At 36.9% G+C, this 16398-nt stretch overlaps 1 protein-coding gene across 1 annotated transcript in view; it reads right to left on the bottom strand.

Moving 5' to 3' along the window:
• The window catches only part of rap1gap2a (RAP1 GTPase activating protein 2a), a 45737-nt gene that overhangs the window by 9596 nt on the left and 19743 nt on the right, over positions 1–16398 (bottom strand). Inside the window, exons 3-10 of the mRNA XM_073863325.1 lie at positions 13292–13327; positions 5568–5600; positions 3985–4017; positions 3581–3802; positions 3009–3112; positions 1290–1368; positions 748–794; positions 320–410 (exon numbers count right to left, since the gene is read on the bottom strand). Of these exons, the coding sequence (XP_073719426.1) occupies positions 320–410; positions 748–794; positions 1290–1368; positions 3009–3112; positions 3581–3802; positions 3985–4017; positions 5568–5600; positions 13292–13327 (645 nt within the window). The remainder of the gene's footprint in view (positions 1–319; positions 411–747; positions 795–1289; positions 1369–3008; positions 3113–3580; positions 3803–3984; positions 4018–5567; positions 5601–13291; positions 13328–16398) is intronic.

Raw genomic sequence — 16398 nt, 5'->3', positions numbered from 1 at the left:
GAGGTTATAAAAAGATAACTAAGTAGGATTAAAAAAACTTTTGGAAGCAGAGGGTCTGTTCTTTCATGTGATATATTGTATGTTTATATATTTAAAAAAGAACATTTTCTGGAATGCATTAAACTTTTGTGAAAATCATGAAAAATGCTGGCGCTGGCTGGCAACTTTAAAAAAAAACGCTGGCGGGAAAAAGTAAAGACCACCTTAAACTAGGACAGACCTGATTAAACCAGCCAAAGACCTCCTCAAACCATGTTAAGGCCAGCAAATCATCTTACACTGGTTTAAGATGTTTCGTTTTCCAGCCGGGTAATCTCACCTGACCAAACTTCTGATAGATGACTCCAAACTTGAAAGTGTTGTTCACTTCGTGCTCATCAAAACCGACGATCAGCTGCGAAGCCCTGGGGGAGAGAAAACAGAAAGTGAGCGAAACCACCCGCAGGAGTCAATATGCGATTCAGCACCTTTCTATAATTCAGCCGTTTGTGTTTGCCGTGCCCGAGAGGACAGGCGAGCCCTAAGACGGTCAAGAGTGCTCTCTCGCACACACTGTGTGTTTTAGACACGGCAGACAGCGTAAAGCAGATGGATATGTGATTTCCCCGGAGCACTGAGAAATATTAATTCAGATGACTTGGGTGCTAGAGTGAAACAGAGCACAGCACAGTCCTATTTCATCTGATGCCTGGAGTAGGTAAACCACAGATGGAGCGAGAAATAAAGAGGGAGATGCTCACCCTGGGGTAGAGGACGGGGTTGAACTTCAGACCTGTGACGTCATCACAGAGCAACTGAAAGACAGCACAGATCTGATATCAACATTTTATAACTTTATATCCACTTATCTGATGTTTAGAGAGACTGATGGGACTGTGTGTCATAGTTTTCTACTATGGCAGATGCCTTTCATTCAAACAAAGATGGCAGGAATAAAAATGTGTCACAAAAAATTGTCACAATGAGCACTGCAATGTCTAATATTTATTCAGGAGCTTTACAGGTACTTGAAGGAGAACAATGAATCTCTCATGCAATGTTAAAAATTGTCAAAATATGTACCCCGACTGTCACTGGGGCAGTACCCTTTAAAAGGTCCTAATATGTACAGTTAAGTATAGATAAGTATACATTTGGTATCAAGAGATACTAATATGTATCCTTGAGGTACTAAATTAACTCTTTAGGTGCAAAGCTGTACTTGTTAAAACCATTGACCATTTTTTTTTCTGACAGTGTATAGCATAGCATTAAATTCTGTCCTTAATGCATGTCCGACTCATACACACCTTGGCTATCTGTGGTACGCTTGGTAGCTGGATGAGACCTTCAAGTGGTATCCGCTCATGAAGAGTCTTTGTTTTTGACCTAGAAGACATCACAAGAATAAATGTCTACCTACAAAACAAATCTACAGTTTAACTCTTTCCCCACCATTGCTGAGTTAACTCATCAATTAAGAGAAAACGCTTCCCTGCCAATGACAAGTTTTTCTGGCAATCCATATTTCCATTATTATCCACCAGATGGCGCTCTTACTCAACTTATACAACCAGGAAGTATTCCCTTAGGGCAAACAGTTCAAACTCTGTGTATGTTTTGATCATTGCTCTGAATCTGATCTCTATCAAAAGTCCTTCACAAAAACACAATTATCTCAGCTTTTTGCTCAACATTTGGTATTTTTGAAGAACCTACCCAATTTTGAGACGTGAAAAAAGAGAAAAAATTTAAGTAGAGGGTCTGTTCTTTCATTGGATATATTGTACGTTTATATATTTAACTCTTTCCCCGCCATTGACGAGATATCTCGTCAATCAAGAGAAAACGCTTCCCCGCCAATGACGAGTATTTCCGTCTTTCCGCAATACCGCTATTATCTACCTTCCGCAACTTTTTAAACCCGGAAGTATTGCCCTATGGCAAGCTGCTGCATGTCCGTGTCTGTTTTAAAGATCGCTCTGAATGGGATCTCTATGAAAAGTCCGTCACAAAAATGGAATTATCTCTGCTTTTTGCTCAAAATGTGGTGTTTTTGCAGAAACCTACCCATATTCAAAAGCTGATTACAAAAGAACTACTCAAGGTAGGATGAAACTGGTTTTTTTGTTTGAAAGCAGAGGGGCTGTTCTTTCATTTGGTATATTGTATGTTTATATATTTGAAGAAGAACATTTCCTGGGAGGCATTAAACTTTTGTGAAAATCATGAAAAACGCTGGCGCTGGCTGGCAACTTTTTTTAAAAACGCTGGCGGTGAAAGAGTTAAAGAACAACATTTTCTGGATGGCATTAAACTTTTGTAAAAATCATAAAAAATGCTGGCACTGGCTGGCAATTTTTTTTAAACGCTGGCGGGGAAAGAATTAATATGTGCAAATCTATTAGCAGTTTAATGTGTGCCATATTATATTCAAATCACATTTAAGACATTTTATCTGTGGCGGCTCGTGCTGCTCATCCGAGGGGCGCAAATTCAAAATAAGTGTTCGGAGTGTCATGTGTGTTGCTCGTGTTTTCAAAATATTTTCTGCGCGTCGAGTGATCCTATGTGCATCACGTGTTTTGTCAAAATAAGTGCCTGCTGCACACGCGTCAAAACCGTTTATGATAAAAGAGACGCTCACGTTCACAAAATACACGCAAGACACTCCCTTAACAGTAAACTCTGATTACAGATAAGATTATGCGAGTTTCTGGCAAACGCGAGCGTCTATTTTATCATAAACCCTTTAGACGTTTATTTTGACAAGACATGTGATGAACACGTGACGCGCAGAACAAATTTTTTTAAATTACGAACCACACACATGACTGGCTACATAGATGTTTTGACGCCCTCGAAAAAAGAAGTCACCGGCCGCCACTGCATTTTATTGGTATATGTGCGTTCCTTTGGAATCGAACACACAACCTTATAGGCTAATAAAGCATTTCTCTCTCAGTTAAGCTACAGGAATACTAAAGGTTCGTCAGTAGATGGGAATGTGCGATTTTATCGGTAAGCACCTGAGCATGATGCGCAATGACTCCTGTCCATCTGTCTCCTCGTACTTCAAAGACATGATCAGGTGTCCCATACTACTGGCTGTACAGTAATAGTTCATATGCTCCTGAGAGAAAGAGAGAGATGGGTGAGGGTGTTTACAAATTTGTCATTTCACAGTTCCTCGCACACTTTCAGACAAAGAAGTCAATTTTCCAATCGACTGATTTTGCATTTATATCACTCAGGTGTGGCCAGGTAAAGGTGACGCTCTATGGGTCCAGTCAAGCAGTGGTGCACAAAGGTGCCACCGAACCTCAAAATAAGTGTTATGACACTGCAAATAAACTACAGCCTCAATGACACATTTAAGGGAGTGAGCAAGATTTCTTGGGCAAAAACGGACACCAGTTCCAAGTGGCAAGTGTATTAGATGTTTTTTTTTTGTTTAAGTGGAATAGGTTTCGTTTCTGTGACTCTTTGAAGACACTTGCAAGAGGCAACCCTAACATTGTGACCTTGGGATTAACCAAAACATAAAAATGAGTGTATCCAATATTCAGATACTGTCATTTAAAACGTGATTCCTCCTCACCATGCCCAGAAAGTGCTTTCGGTAGGCCCTTGAAGTGCTGTTACACTCCAGCTTGTAACGAAAGCCTCCGCTACCACTAGGACTCAAACCGTCATCATCCTCCTCACAGAAGCTGCTGTCTGAAGAGGTGGGTGTCCCAACAGGGGCTTCGGGATCCTCAATCCAGTAACCACCAAACTGAGGTAAAATGACCTGCGGGTAAGGGCCACCCTTTTCCAGGACCTAGGGTGATAACAGAGAAATGGGCTGGATAAGTCATAAGCATTATTTTATTGGTAGTCTAGAAAGAATTTGATTGGACAAGTTTGGTGCAACATGAGCCAACAAATCATACATTTTTAGTGTGTGAATCTGCAATTGTTTCTGTCAAGCTTATAACAGTTTATAAGTGTCTGTAAACTCACATCCTCTATCCGGGGATAAGGAATGTAGTCGTCCTGTTGGAAAGAAAAAGGAAGATCAATAGATAACAAAACAAAGTCAAACAGCACATATCACGATTAAACACAACACAATCAAGCTGACAAACAGCTATTCATTTAAAGGGGACATTTCTCAAGACTTTTTTAAGATGTCAAATAAATCTCTGATGTCCCCAGAGTAAGTATGTATGTATGGTATTTTTTTTTAGCTCAAAATACCATACAGATAATTTATTACAGCATGTTAAAATTGCCACTTTGTAGGTGTGAGCAAAAATGTGCCGCTTTTGGGTGTGTCCTTTAAAATGCAAATGAGCTGATCTCTGCACTAAGTGTCGTGGTTGGATAGTGCCGATTAAGAGGTGGTATTATCCCCTTCTGACATCACAGGGGGAGCCAAATTTCAATGACCTATTTTTTCCACATGCTTGCAGAGAATGGTTTACCAAAACTAAGTTATTGGGTAGGGATGGGACGGTATGAAAATTTCATATCATGATTATAGTGAGCAAAGTTATCACGGTTATCAATATTTTCGTGGTTTTGTTAAAATGAGATGGACATGTTCAAAAATAACTAATTCACACACTGAAAACATTTTTTAAAAAAAGTTTGAATATTGAATATTTCATGTCTCTGAAAATATTTCTGTGGTAAATAAATCGGTCTAATAAGTTTACAGTTAATGAATACAATACATTATCCCTTAAATGCCTTCTTGTGCAAAAAAATATGTTGCATGTGCGCGCCTGCGTTAAACTGATTCTGTCTGGACAGGATTTACAGCGAGTTTTCATAATCACGGTAATCAAACACTGTTGTAATAATAATTTAATTTTAAAGGATAATACTAACCGTCAGGACATTTTATCGTGGTTAATCGTGAAACCGGTAATCGTCCCATCCCCATTATTGGGTTGATCTTTTTTACATTTTCTAGGTTAATAGAAGCACTGGGGACCCAATTATAGCACTTAAATATGGAAAAAGTCAGATTTTCATGATATGTCCCCTTTAAGATATAATATGTATACTATATAACAGTGGTTCCCAATCTTTTTCACTTCAAGGACCCCTAGTTGCCCACCACAATATTTAAAGGCCCCTCACTCAATCAATTTTTTCCAAATAAATCTAACTAGCTTGAAATGACTAGACAGATGTATATTCCCTACTAAAATGGCCATAAAATAAGAAACATCTTGTTTTAGCTTATTTTAATGATTGTTTTGTCAAATTTTTAATCATTTAAAGTCATCTTGAGGCCCCCTTGGAAATCTGCTAAGTCCCCACGTGGACCCCGGCCCCATGGTTGGGAAACACTGCTATACATAGTAGGTTTAGTGATTGTAGGCTGATTCGCACTGCATTAGGACTCTGTCACGACCTCTGTATAACCATTTTATCATAAAAAGTGCATATTTTTTGTCAAATTATTAGAAATGACATTTAAGTTGTAAAAGCTAACAATGACACAGAGAATTTTTTTTACACGAAACCATTACATATACACAACACATATGCATGCACTTCTACACAGAACGCACTGTGAATACAAGTCAAACCTTGTATTTCTTAGTTTCCTCAGTTTTGGGAGTCTGCCACGATCCAGGTGAGCAGAAGAGAGTTAAAAGAGGATGGGTCAATGTCACAAGCTAGAACATTAAAACCTGGTTTTCAAATGAACTCCCCAAAACAAGCAGTCCTGTTTATAGTCAACACCAAATCTAAATGAACCTTATGAACATGGTCAAGTTCATGGTCATGTTCAACATGTTTCCTGTCTTACAGTGAAATATAAATAGGGCATGATATTCCTAAAAGCATTTGAGGAGCTCAGATGCAAAAGCTGCTAAACGGCATCCCGATCAAAAATGAGATGGCGCGTATTATATGTTCATCAAATACTTTTGCTTCAAATCTGCTAAATCCCTATGGAATTACATTTGTGTCAAATTAAACGCACGCAACTTTTGCAAAAACAAACAAAAATATACATTGATAAAAGAAAAAAACTATCTAACTAGCAAAAAAATTAACATCATCTTTAAATATACTGCATTCTTTGTTTATAGTTTTCTAAGTTTCACTTTCACTAAATATAGTTTTGAATGTGCTGCAAATGTTTTCGTTTTCACTTTCCAAGTTTTCGTTTGCGCTTCGCAAATTTACGTTCTCCATTTTGACACAAACCTCTCGTGAGGGGCGGGCTTAACAGCGGTTCGCTCTTATTGGCTTGTGAGATTTTGATTGACAGCTCATTGAACCGGAACCCCGGAACAGAAGGTGGCGGTAGTGAACCAATAAGCTGGATCCCAACCGCTGTTAAAAATAACAAGAAGAAGACGATCGGACGCTGTTTATCAGCGGAGCTGCAAGTAGTCTAAACAAACGGTAATAAGAGTATATTAAAGAACATTATTGATAATACACGGATATTTTACACGTCAGCAGAGGAATTACAATAGTTCAAGATGAGTAATCGAGAGGCTCACGGTCCGGAGCACCAACACCTAGTGATGGCGAAGTGAAGCTTTTTTGAAGCAGTGAAGCTTTCAACCCAATTGTATCGGAAAAAGGATTATTACTCGAAGCTTTTCAAATCAGAGCTCAATGAGGACCTCTGCTGGTGAAAGTGCTGTTTCACAACATGTTCCACAACCAAACAACGTATTAATTTAATTATAAGCAAAACTTAATGGATTGACAAATTAAGGATAGATTCATAAATAAATGTAACAATATATTAAATACATGACCAGAGCATGTTCCATTTCATGCGAATGGTACTCCAAACAAAAATAACAAATTAAGGATAGTCCTTGTCTCAAAATTATAAAGTGTGAACCAATTAAAAAATATATCATGGTATTAAGTGGTGCAGAAAAGTTTTTTTGTACTACTATATAAATATCATAAACTCACTAGCAGTAATTCTCAAAGTGTGGTTCATGCAAACTGCATTCACAAGAACCACCTTGAAAATATTGTTCAGATCATTTCACTATTTTTTGTGACTTAAATTCCGCCTAGAGCAGTAATTCTCAAAGTGTGGTCCGCGGACCACTAGTGGTCCGCCAAACCCCCCCAGTGGTCCGCCAAAAGATGATCTTTTATACAATCGTCACTTATTTAAGTAGATTTTTAATGCACTTGCAAAACTCTGATATCAGTTCTTGCCATTCTGTTTTAATAACATAAAAATGAATCGGTGGCTAAACCAAAGAAGAGTCAAAAGAAGGATCAAGCGTCAACTGAAAGCAGCTAAAATCCACAGATCTTTTAGTTTTGTAATGTACTAGGTTTTGTTTCATGTGTAAAATCCATGTAATTTCAGTGTAAAATCCATGTAATTTCAGTGATTTTGGACATTAAGGGGAATTTTTTTCAGCATTTTATTGTTACCATAGTTACAACCATAGACTCCATATATCCACCACCTCAGTTTTAAACTAATGGCTCTTTGGAATGACATTAAGTGGGACCTAGGCTGTTATACTATGTTTAATTGCAGTTTTTTTCATATGTGCAGTTTGTTGTTCATATTAAGCTGTAACTCATTTCACATTTACTTGTTCAAATGAAATAAAATTCATATAATAATTTCTAAACATGGCATTGCATTTGTGTTTAAAAAATTAGTTTTTGACTTGAAACAGTTGCATATTAAACTTTATCTTAGCTTATCCTTCCTATTTTGTTGTTTTTTGGGGGCGTGTTAGAGTGGGATTCTGTTAGGTGGTCCTCAGAAAAAAATTGGAAGATAAAGTGGTCCTTGGGCTGAAAAAGTTTGAGAAACACTGCTATACAGTAATCGATTCCGTGTAATGCAATACTCCAATACAACCCATGAGGGCGCGCCGCGCATCGCACAATTCTAAACCTTTGAATCAGATAACGAAGCAGTCACGTGGGTGTGTGTGAAACGAAGCTTCGGACGTCATTGGTCACGTGATCTTGGCAGAACGAATCAAGCTTCGATACAAAGCTTCAATGAAAATCGGTTCGTTTTTTTGACACACGCTTCGGAGCTTCGGTGTCACTGGTAACATCACTACCAACACCATCCTCCTCGGCCGGACAATCGAGGCAGCCTGAGGTAAGTTTGTAATAACTATCAAAATAAATAGAATAATCCCACTGCAAGATTTATTCATGTGTGAAGGCTGCAACAGTTGTGTTAAACTGTATATGAATGGTATTGCATTTCTCAAAGCAGAGCAAAGATCGTTATGTAACAGACCCATTTGTTCCATAGTCTACTTTGGCACATTTAGGCTTACAATGGATATGTGAAACGCAAAATGCCACTAATTTGGTTTCCATAATACTTCACATGATGATTTACTATGGACAGACATTGCTTTTTTATAAGCTACGATTTGACCATACTTTTCTCTTCTCTTTTTTTTTTTTAGAATTGAGCCTCTATGGCGTGATGTTTGGTCAGCTGTCTCTTGTACTATGAAGAACTGCAATGGAAGAAGAGACAGTGCTTGATTCGGCAGGTGAACTGCACCTATTTTGTAAGACCAGATTTCATTTTAGAATATTTATCAAGAATTAATGTTTCATTTTTCATCTTTTATTTTTATTCATAATTCTAGCCAGGTAGATGGCATGACATTAAACTCTTAATAAACAACAACAACAAAAAAAAAACACTGTAATAATACATCCTTCCCCCCAAACTATTTTGCAAAGTCATTACTCATTATCATAGTAAGTAGTGTGCTGTCCCCTTCCCCTTAAAGCAAATGTGGTCTCAAGACTCATCCAATGCCATGTGTAAATAGGGCTTATGTTACATGAGATTGGAATAATATTAACTAAATATCAGGATTTTTATTCTTGACATTCATGTACTTGCATATAGTTACTTTGGCATTATGTAATTATGTGTCCTTAGAAATGTATCAAACTAAATTTGGTTAGCATTATAACACGTTGTTTCTTTTTCAGATGGCGGAGCAACTTTTTTAAGAGGAAATTGTTTACAATGTCACAGAGGATGATGGTGTGGTCGTGGTGCCAGAGATCTATTGTCCTTTGTCAGACCAAAAGCCTTTGATATCACCATTGAATGTCTAGGAGTTATACCAACAGACACTTGATGTCATCCAAAGACTCTGCTCTATTTAAATTGTAAAAGTCATTTTTAGGTTTACAAGATACAAAAGCTGGTTCACAGATGTACATTTCCTTTAAAACTATTTCCCACCTGTAATCACAATGGAGACACATCTCTGACTGCTGGGCTTCCCCTCTTATTGTGTTCGGATTCATATGCATCTGCAGGGTTATTCATGGCAACACTTTATAGCGTTGTGCTGGTAATTTATCTTTATATATCATGCCTTCTGACTACATCTGTCAGCATGTGCTTTACATATCTGAGAGTCAACGCATGCTAAACATGAAGGACAAATGCAATGCAAGATGTTATATATCGGCATATGGATGATTAGATTAGAAACTGCTTTCTGTTGGTGTGTTTAAACATCACATGACATAGAAAATTAACTGTCCTCCATTTTCCTCCTTAGATTTAATTTGTACTTTAGACGTCAATGGGTACACTCTCATGTGTGCTTACCATCATTTATCAAAATATCTTCTCAGCAGAATAAAGAAACTTAAATAGGTTTACAACAACATGAGACTGAGTAAATAATAACAGAATTTTCATTGTTGTGTGAACTATCCCTTTAAGACTCTGTAAACCATTCAGATGCATGTAAAATCATTAACAACTGTTAAACAGCATCTATAAATGATAAAAAAGACATTACTATTGGGAGAAACATTTTGTCTAGACATGAGTTCATTTCAACTGACACTCTGTAAAAGTAACCATTATGTTGCACTGCTGTTTCCATTCTTTCTTTAAATTCATTTGCTTGGCCTTCGATGCATGCATGTGTGATCAAAGTTATTATCAGTTATTTTGAAGGCGTTTTTCTCTGACAGAAGCAGGTGCCTGTCAACCCCTGCATCACTTGTGGGACAGAAAGTGCTGCCTCGTCCTGAGTTTCGCCGTCTAGGGCAGTAAAATAAACAATAAGCATTTAATGACATCACTACATACAGCACAATAGTCATTCAACACTAATACTTTAAAATGTATAAATTGTTTGTAACTAATTGTTGCTTTAGAAAACCGCAAATTTACAGACAAGGTTAACATAAGAACCCTGAAATTTTGAAGCTGGTCACTGTGCACGGCTAACAGCAAAAACCTCCTCAGCAGCACATCAATAAAACTTGCAGTGGGATTATTCTATTTATTTTGATAGTTATTAAAAACTTAACTTACCTCAGGTAAGGTTGCCTCGATTGTCCGGCCGAGGAGGATGGTGTTGTTGCTCCGGACCGTGAGCCTCCCGATTACTCATCTTGAACTATTGTAATTCCTCTGCTGACGTGTAAAATATCCGTGTTTTATCATTAAATTAATATACTCTTATTACCGTTTGTTTAGACTACTTGCAGCTCCGCTGATAAACTGCGTCCGATCGTCTTCTTCTTGTTATTTTTAACAGCGGTTGGGATCCAGCTTATTGGTGCACTACCGCCACCTTCTGTTCCGGGGTTCCGGTTCAATGAGCTGTCAATCAAAATCTCACAAGCTAATAAGAGCGAACCGCTGTTAAGCCCGCCCTTCACGAGAGGTTTGTGTCAAAATGGAGAACGTAAATTTGCGAAGCGCAAACGAAAACTTGGAAAGTGAAAACGAAAACATTTGCAGCACATTCAAAACTATATTTAGTGAAAGTGAAACTTAGAAAAATATAAACAAAGAATGCAGTATATTTAAAGATGATGTTAATTTTTTTGCTAGTTAGTTGATTGTTTTTATTTTCAGATAGTTTTTTTCTTTTATCAATGTATATTTTTGTTTGTTTTTGCAAAAGTTGCGTGCGTTTAATTTGACACAAATGTAATTCCATAAATCCCGGCCATTCAGAAATACGGCTTTGTTGTCAGAATCCATTAAGAGTCTGGTCAAAAACGCTCATTTATAAGAGAACATGTCAGACACACTTGTTTTCCATCTGAGCTTTTCATGTGTCTTGGTAATCTCTCCCTAAAACTTTTTTATCATCAGTCACTATTTTTAAACTGCTCCCCAATTCTCATGATCAAAACAATCTCTGATGTATAAAATGAAGTTCCACGTTGGATTCGTTTTCACTGAATATTCCCTATCACAAGGAAATACATCATCATTTACATGCATTAAATGCAATTTCCTGTTGATTTTAAAAATCAGACACAAGATCCTATGGCCCACCTGACTAACATTATCACACTTATCATAGTAAACATAATCATTACACAGCTTGTTGGAATGCTTGATTCTGATTGGCCAGTCGCGACAATTGCAAGTTTGTTATTCCTAACTAATATAATAACACACGGTAACCCGAATGTTGCAAATCATTTTGACAGGTAGAGTTTAATATTACACAAAAATTAAATAAAATAGGTATTTTAATAACATATTTGACATTAACTCATTCACCGCCAGCCTTTTTGAGAAAAGTTGCCCACCTGCATTTTTGTGATTTTAACAAAATTTTCACAAAATTCCTTGCAGGAAAAATCATTTTCTATAAATATATAAACATACAAATTATATCAAATTAAAGAACACACCCTCTGCTTTCAAACAAACAATAAACAAACAAACAAACAAACAAACAAAATGGGGAAAAAACGTTTCATTATATATTTACTTTTTCTACTTAATTTAACCACTGAAATATGGATATTTCTCTTAAAAAATACAACATTTTGAGCAAAAAGCTTAAAAAATTGCGTTTTTGTAAAGGAATTTATGTTAGAGATCAGACTCAGAACGACTATCAAACATAAAGGCAGTTAAAATAAATCCTTAACTCTTTTTAACTTCCGTTTTTGATAAATTCGATTTGGCGGTATTACTTTCACTTTGAAATTCGTCCAAAAAGGCATATTTATTAGTTAAATATGAACTCATAAATGACGAGATAACTCGTCAATGGCGGTGAATGAGTTAAAAATGATTAAACCAAATAAAGTGTTTGTGACCGAAAGTAAACAAGTTTTCATCCTGGAAAGTCTGCATCCGTAAAAATTAGCAAATAAAATATTTCAAATCAAAATTTCATGTTACTTATGAGGTAAATAGCTGTGTAATAAGCAGGATAATATACAGGCAGATGGTTGTTATCGTGAAATATGCCCCTTCAGTTTTCAATTGTTTTCAATGGAGGTCCAGCATTTTTTTAAAAAGCCAGGAGCTGACAGTTTTTTTGCGCTGAAAGCCAACGTTCGGCGGTTTTTCTGCCCCCAGCGCTGAGAGTTAAAAAATATTTAACTTTGGATGAAAAGCTCAGCTCGTCAATGTCAGCTCTCACACAGCCGTCCAATCACAGTGAAGGAGGGGCGGGACAAATATCACAACAACCAACAGGCACATCGTTCAATGACTGATAAACAAAGCAAATGTATCACAGCAACCGTTTTCAGCCACGTACTTAATGTTTAACACAGTTAATGTTACTGAAAAATAAAAAAAATATTTTGTTAAAATTGTTTCAAAATGACATCTCAAAAACAGTCCAATAACAATAGGCAAAAATTTATAAATTCCGTCCAAATCTCCTTTTAAAAATCTTACTAAAATCCTTATCCTTAATTAAGAACACAAGTACGTCTGATACACTGGAGAGAAACATTAGGCATTCGATCAATGAGATTGATCTTTTTCTCACTTGTAAGGATGGAACTACATGGGACAGGTATTTAATAACACCTGACAGAGACCTGCTACTACCTTAACAGAGTATTTATCAGCTGTTGTTGAGCTACCTGCTGTGCATTATCTACACACACACACGTACAGAGTACATACACACTAAAAAAACACAAAATCATGCTGATGTTATAGAACAGGTCAGTGTGTCCTTTCTCCAGCCCTGTTCTCCCAGGAGGGGTTCCCACTAAACCCCCTCTGCCAGACTGACCACAGAGAAAAGTACTGGACCAATCAATGCCTTTCAAAATGAGCTCAGATGTGTGATTATTCATTTAAAGTAAGTGCAAACCTGCTGGATTGGGAACACTTAGGCAGCACTCAAAGACAAACACAAACAACAGGTTGTGATTATTACATTACCCTATTACACTTCAGTACACTAAAGTACAAAATTACTGGAGGAACACTGTGATTAAAAGTTCACGTTCTAATTGCCGCTGTGTGTACTTATAAATCAACTACGTCAGGTGATAGTAGAAGTCTTACCTGCATCCTTTCCAACATGTCGAAGAACTCCGCAGACTAAAAAAGAGAAATAAATGAGATGAGTAACTATTTAATTAACTTGTTTTCAGTAATATTTAAAATGAATATGAAGGGATCACCTTTAATTCATCAATTTAAAGAATAAAAAAACTTCTAATATTTATATTACATTTACACATTTATCCAAAGTGACTTCCACTGCTTTCAATCTATATATATTTTTCTATTTGTATTTTTTTTGTTTTTTTATGTATACACTGTATTCAATCTACAGTATACATTTACATCACAATCTGTGCTTTTTTTGCAGTATTTGTGTTCCCTTGTGACTTGACCATTGTGCCTTAACCATTGCGTTGCTATTGAAATGCTGTACCAGTTGAGCTACAGGAATATTAAAATCAAAACTGACATTTCTTTTTATTTAATAAAATATTGCAGTGTTTATTATAAACAAATTGTCTGTCTGGGTCATTTTTTTAAAATTCATAAACTTGAATCAAAATCTAAAAAATTTACTTTCGCCCTCTTGTGACGATAATTCTCTGATGACATCAGCTAGACAACTTGGGCGGCGGCATCTGTTAACCCCGCCCCCTCCAACTGTTATCAGTCTGCTGCCACCAGAGTTCCTTTTCTGAATGAATCTTCTACTTTTTTATATCCAATCAATTCACAGTGGAAAACACAAGCCACACCCACTATTTTCCCTCGTGTGATATTCCGTGTCTCTCGGAAATACCAGCCTGATCTCACGGGAATTCATACATATTTTACGAGTTGGCTAATTTGTATGAATTCATACAAAGTTATTGTGCAAAATCGTACAATTCTCATGAAAAAACAACAACGAATCCCAACCCCTAATCCCGTCTCTAACCCCAACACTAAACTTACGAATGTGGTCGTATGAATTATTACGAATTAGCCAACTTGTAAAATATGTGCAAATTTTCGTGAGATAGCGTTGGAAAACGTCACAATACGGAAGTCGATCGTGACTTCCTCTTCACGGGGACTTTGAAGTAACAATTTTATGAAGCGTAAATCAATAGATTTCGATTAAAGTTTCTCAAATTGGTGATGTATAAACTAATGTTATCAGTTCTCCGAGATGACAGTTCTGCGAGGGAAGTGGAGGTTTAAATAAGACAGCAGATGCATGTCAACAAAGAGGGAAGGAAAAGCTTTTTTAGCCTTACACACCCTTATTATTACACAAACCAAACCCAACTCAGCTTTAATGATCATATCTACAACCAATTCAACAGCTACAAAAATATTCAGAAATTCGCTGCAAATTAGGAGTGCTATATTATAATAAAAAAAAGGAAAGATACATGCTCAGGAATAATGATGCAACATGCTAAATTCATGTTGATAACTCTTTTATAATGCAGATTTAACAAAAAACAATAACTTCCTCATATACACAATAACTTCATCAAACTTACTACCCCTTAACATTTGCATTTAATTTATGATTTGATCAACCATTATTGCTTAAATATTAGCAATGCAATATATTTCACTACACTACTATTACTCCAGACCTACAGTGAATGGCTTAATAATAATACATCTCTGAGCTAATAATTACAATACTTTCACTAAATTCAGAGATTTGGAAATGCATAATGTCTTTTACCTCCAGAAAGGACGCCTACTAGTTTCTCAGAGGTAGCAGGTTACAACATCATCTAACTGTTCAGACTAGTTCAGATGATTTACAATGAATGACGAAGGTGTTTAAGAGATGCAAGTGGGAGAGAGTAAATGCAAATCGGTTAATGTTTAACCCATCGTGAATCCAAGGACAACTCAGCTTCACAATGTCAACACAGTGCAGCCTAAAAGAGACACATTTACAAAAATAACCTTGAGATATCAAGACCACCAATGCAACATCAACAGGACACGAAAGCACGTGAGGGAAACCGCATAACATTGAGAAGAAACATACAGAACATAAAGATATTTTGGATCAAGTTCTTGGTTGAAGGATGAATGAAATATGAAAACAACACATTTTTTAAAAGATGTCACTGTATTGTCATAGCAAGCTTATCCAGAACAGCGAGCTTATCTACCACGACAACCCGCTAACTGTTGTCTCAACTAGCACCTCTCTTGTATCTCTCAAGCTTCACCCAAATTACAATGAACACCACACATGTCCAACTATTCTCTTTAGCACATAAAAGAACCATTGAAATTGGAAACACTGGTAAACCTGGTTTACAATGCATTAAAGCACTGAAAATAGACAAGGTAAACATTGTCTACCCGAATATGCCGAGATGTTTTTTCGTGACAATGCCGTTATAGGTATAAATGGGAACATAAAGAGAGCCAGTGGGATAGTAAAATGTGTTTCTGGAAAGCTGCCCAGGGCTGGCTGATAAACAAACATTACATAAAGCGTAGCTTTTCAGCTCAAGCGAATAGACACCAGCCAGGAATAAATGAATCGCCATAGCTCACCAGGTCCCTGCTGTGTCGTTTCTCACATTACCCAACAGGTCTCACAAACCTTCGTACAAAGCACACAGTACACAGAGTCCTCGCTTTAACATGCTGAAGTGTGCAGACAAAAACATACCTCTCTCTCTCTCTCTCTCCTCTGATTAGTAGTGTTCCTCTATGCAAACACTTTTAGAGACATTAAACAGGAAAAGGTCAAGTCCGCTTGGTTCCACACCCCAGAACTGGTCCTACCAGTTTGTCTGCAAGTCATAAATTTTTCTCTTTTATTTTTTTAATTTTCTTTTCTTTTATCCCTCCTTAATCTTTTGTATTATTTGTGTTCTGCTTCTATTTGACCGGCAGCTGTTTAAGTCACAGCGTACGAGAGCTTATCATCAGCACACACTCTCTGTACTGGCTCTCCTCGGTTATTCTGTAGGCTGGGGGTTTACACTGGGAGTGGCTATTAACTGTGTGCACAGGACATAATATATATCTTTAAAAAAAAGATGTTGGCGTACACGCACGTAGATGAATACGTCCTTACTGTCCGTATTGTGTTGACACCAAACACAGGTGTTAATGGAGCCTTTGCATATGGTGTGCATGTGAGTAATTGTTTTGTTTTGTTTTGTGTGTGT

This window comes from Misgurnus anguillicaudatus, chromosome 24 (genome assembly GCF_027580225.2).
Source record: "Misgurnus anguillicaudatus chromosome 24, ASM2758022v2, whole genome shotgun sequence".
Lineage (NCBI taxonomy): Eukaryota > Metazoa > Chordata > Actinopteri > Cypriniformes > Cobitidae > Misgurnus > Misgurnus anguillicaudatus.
This window is presented reverse-complemented; position numbering and strand designations above follow the sequence as displayed.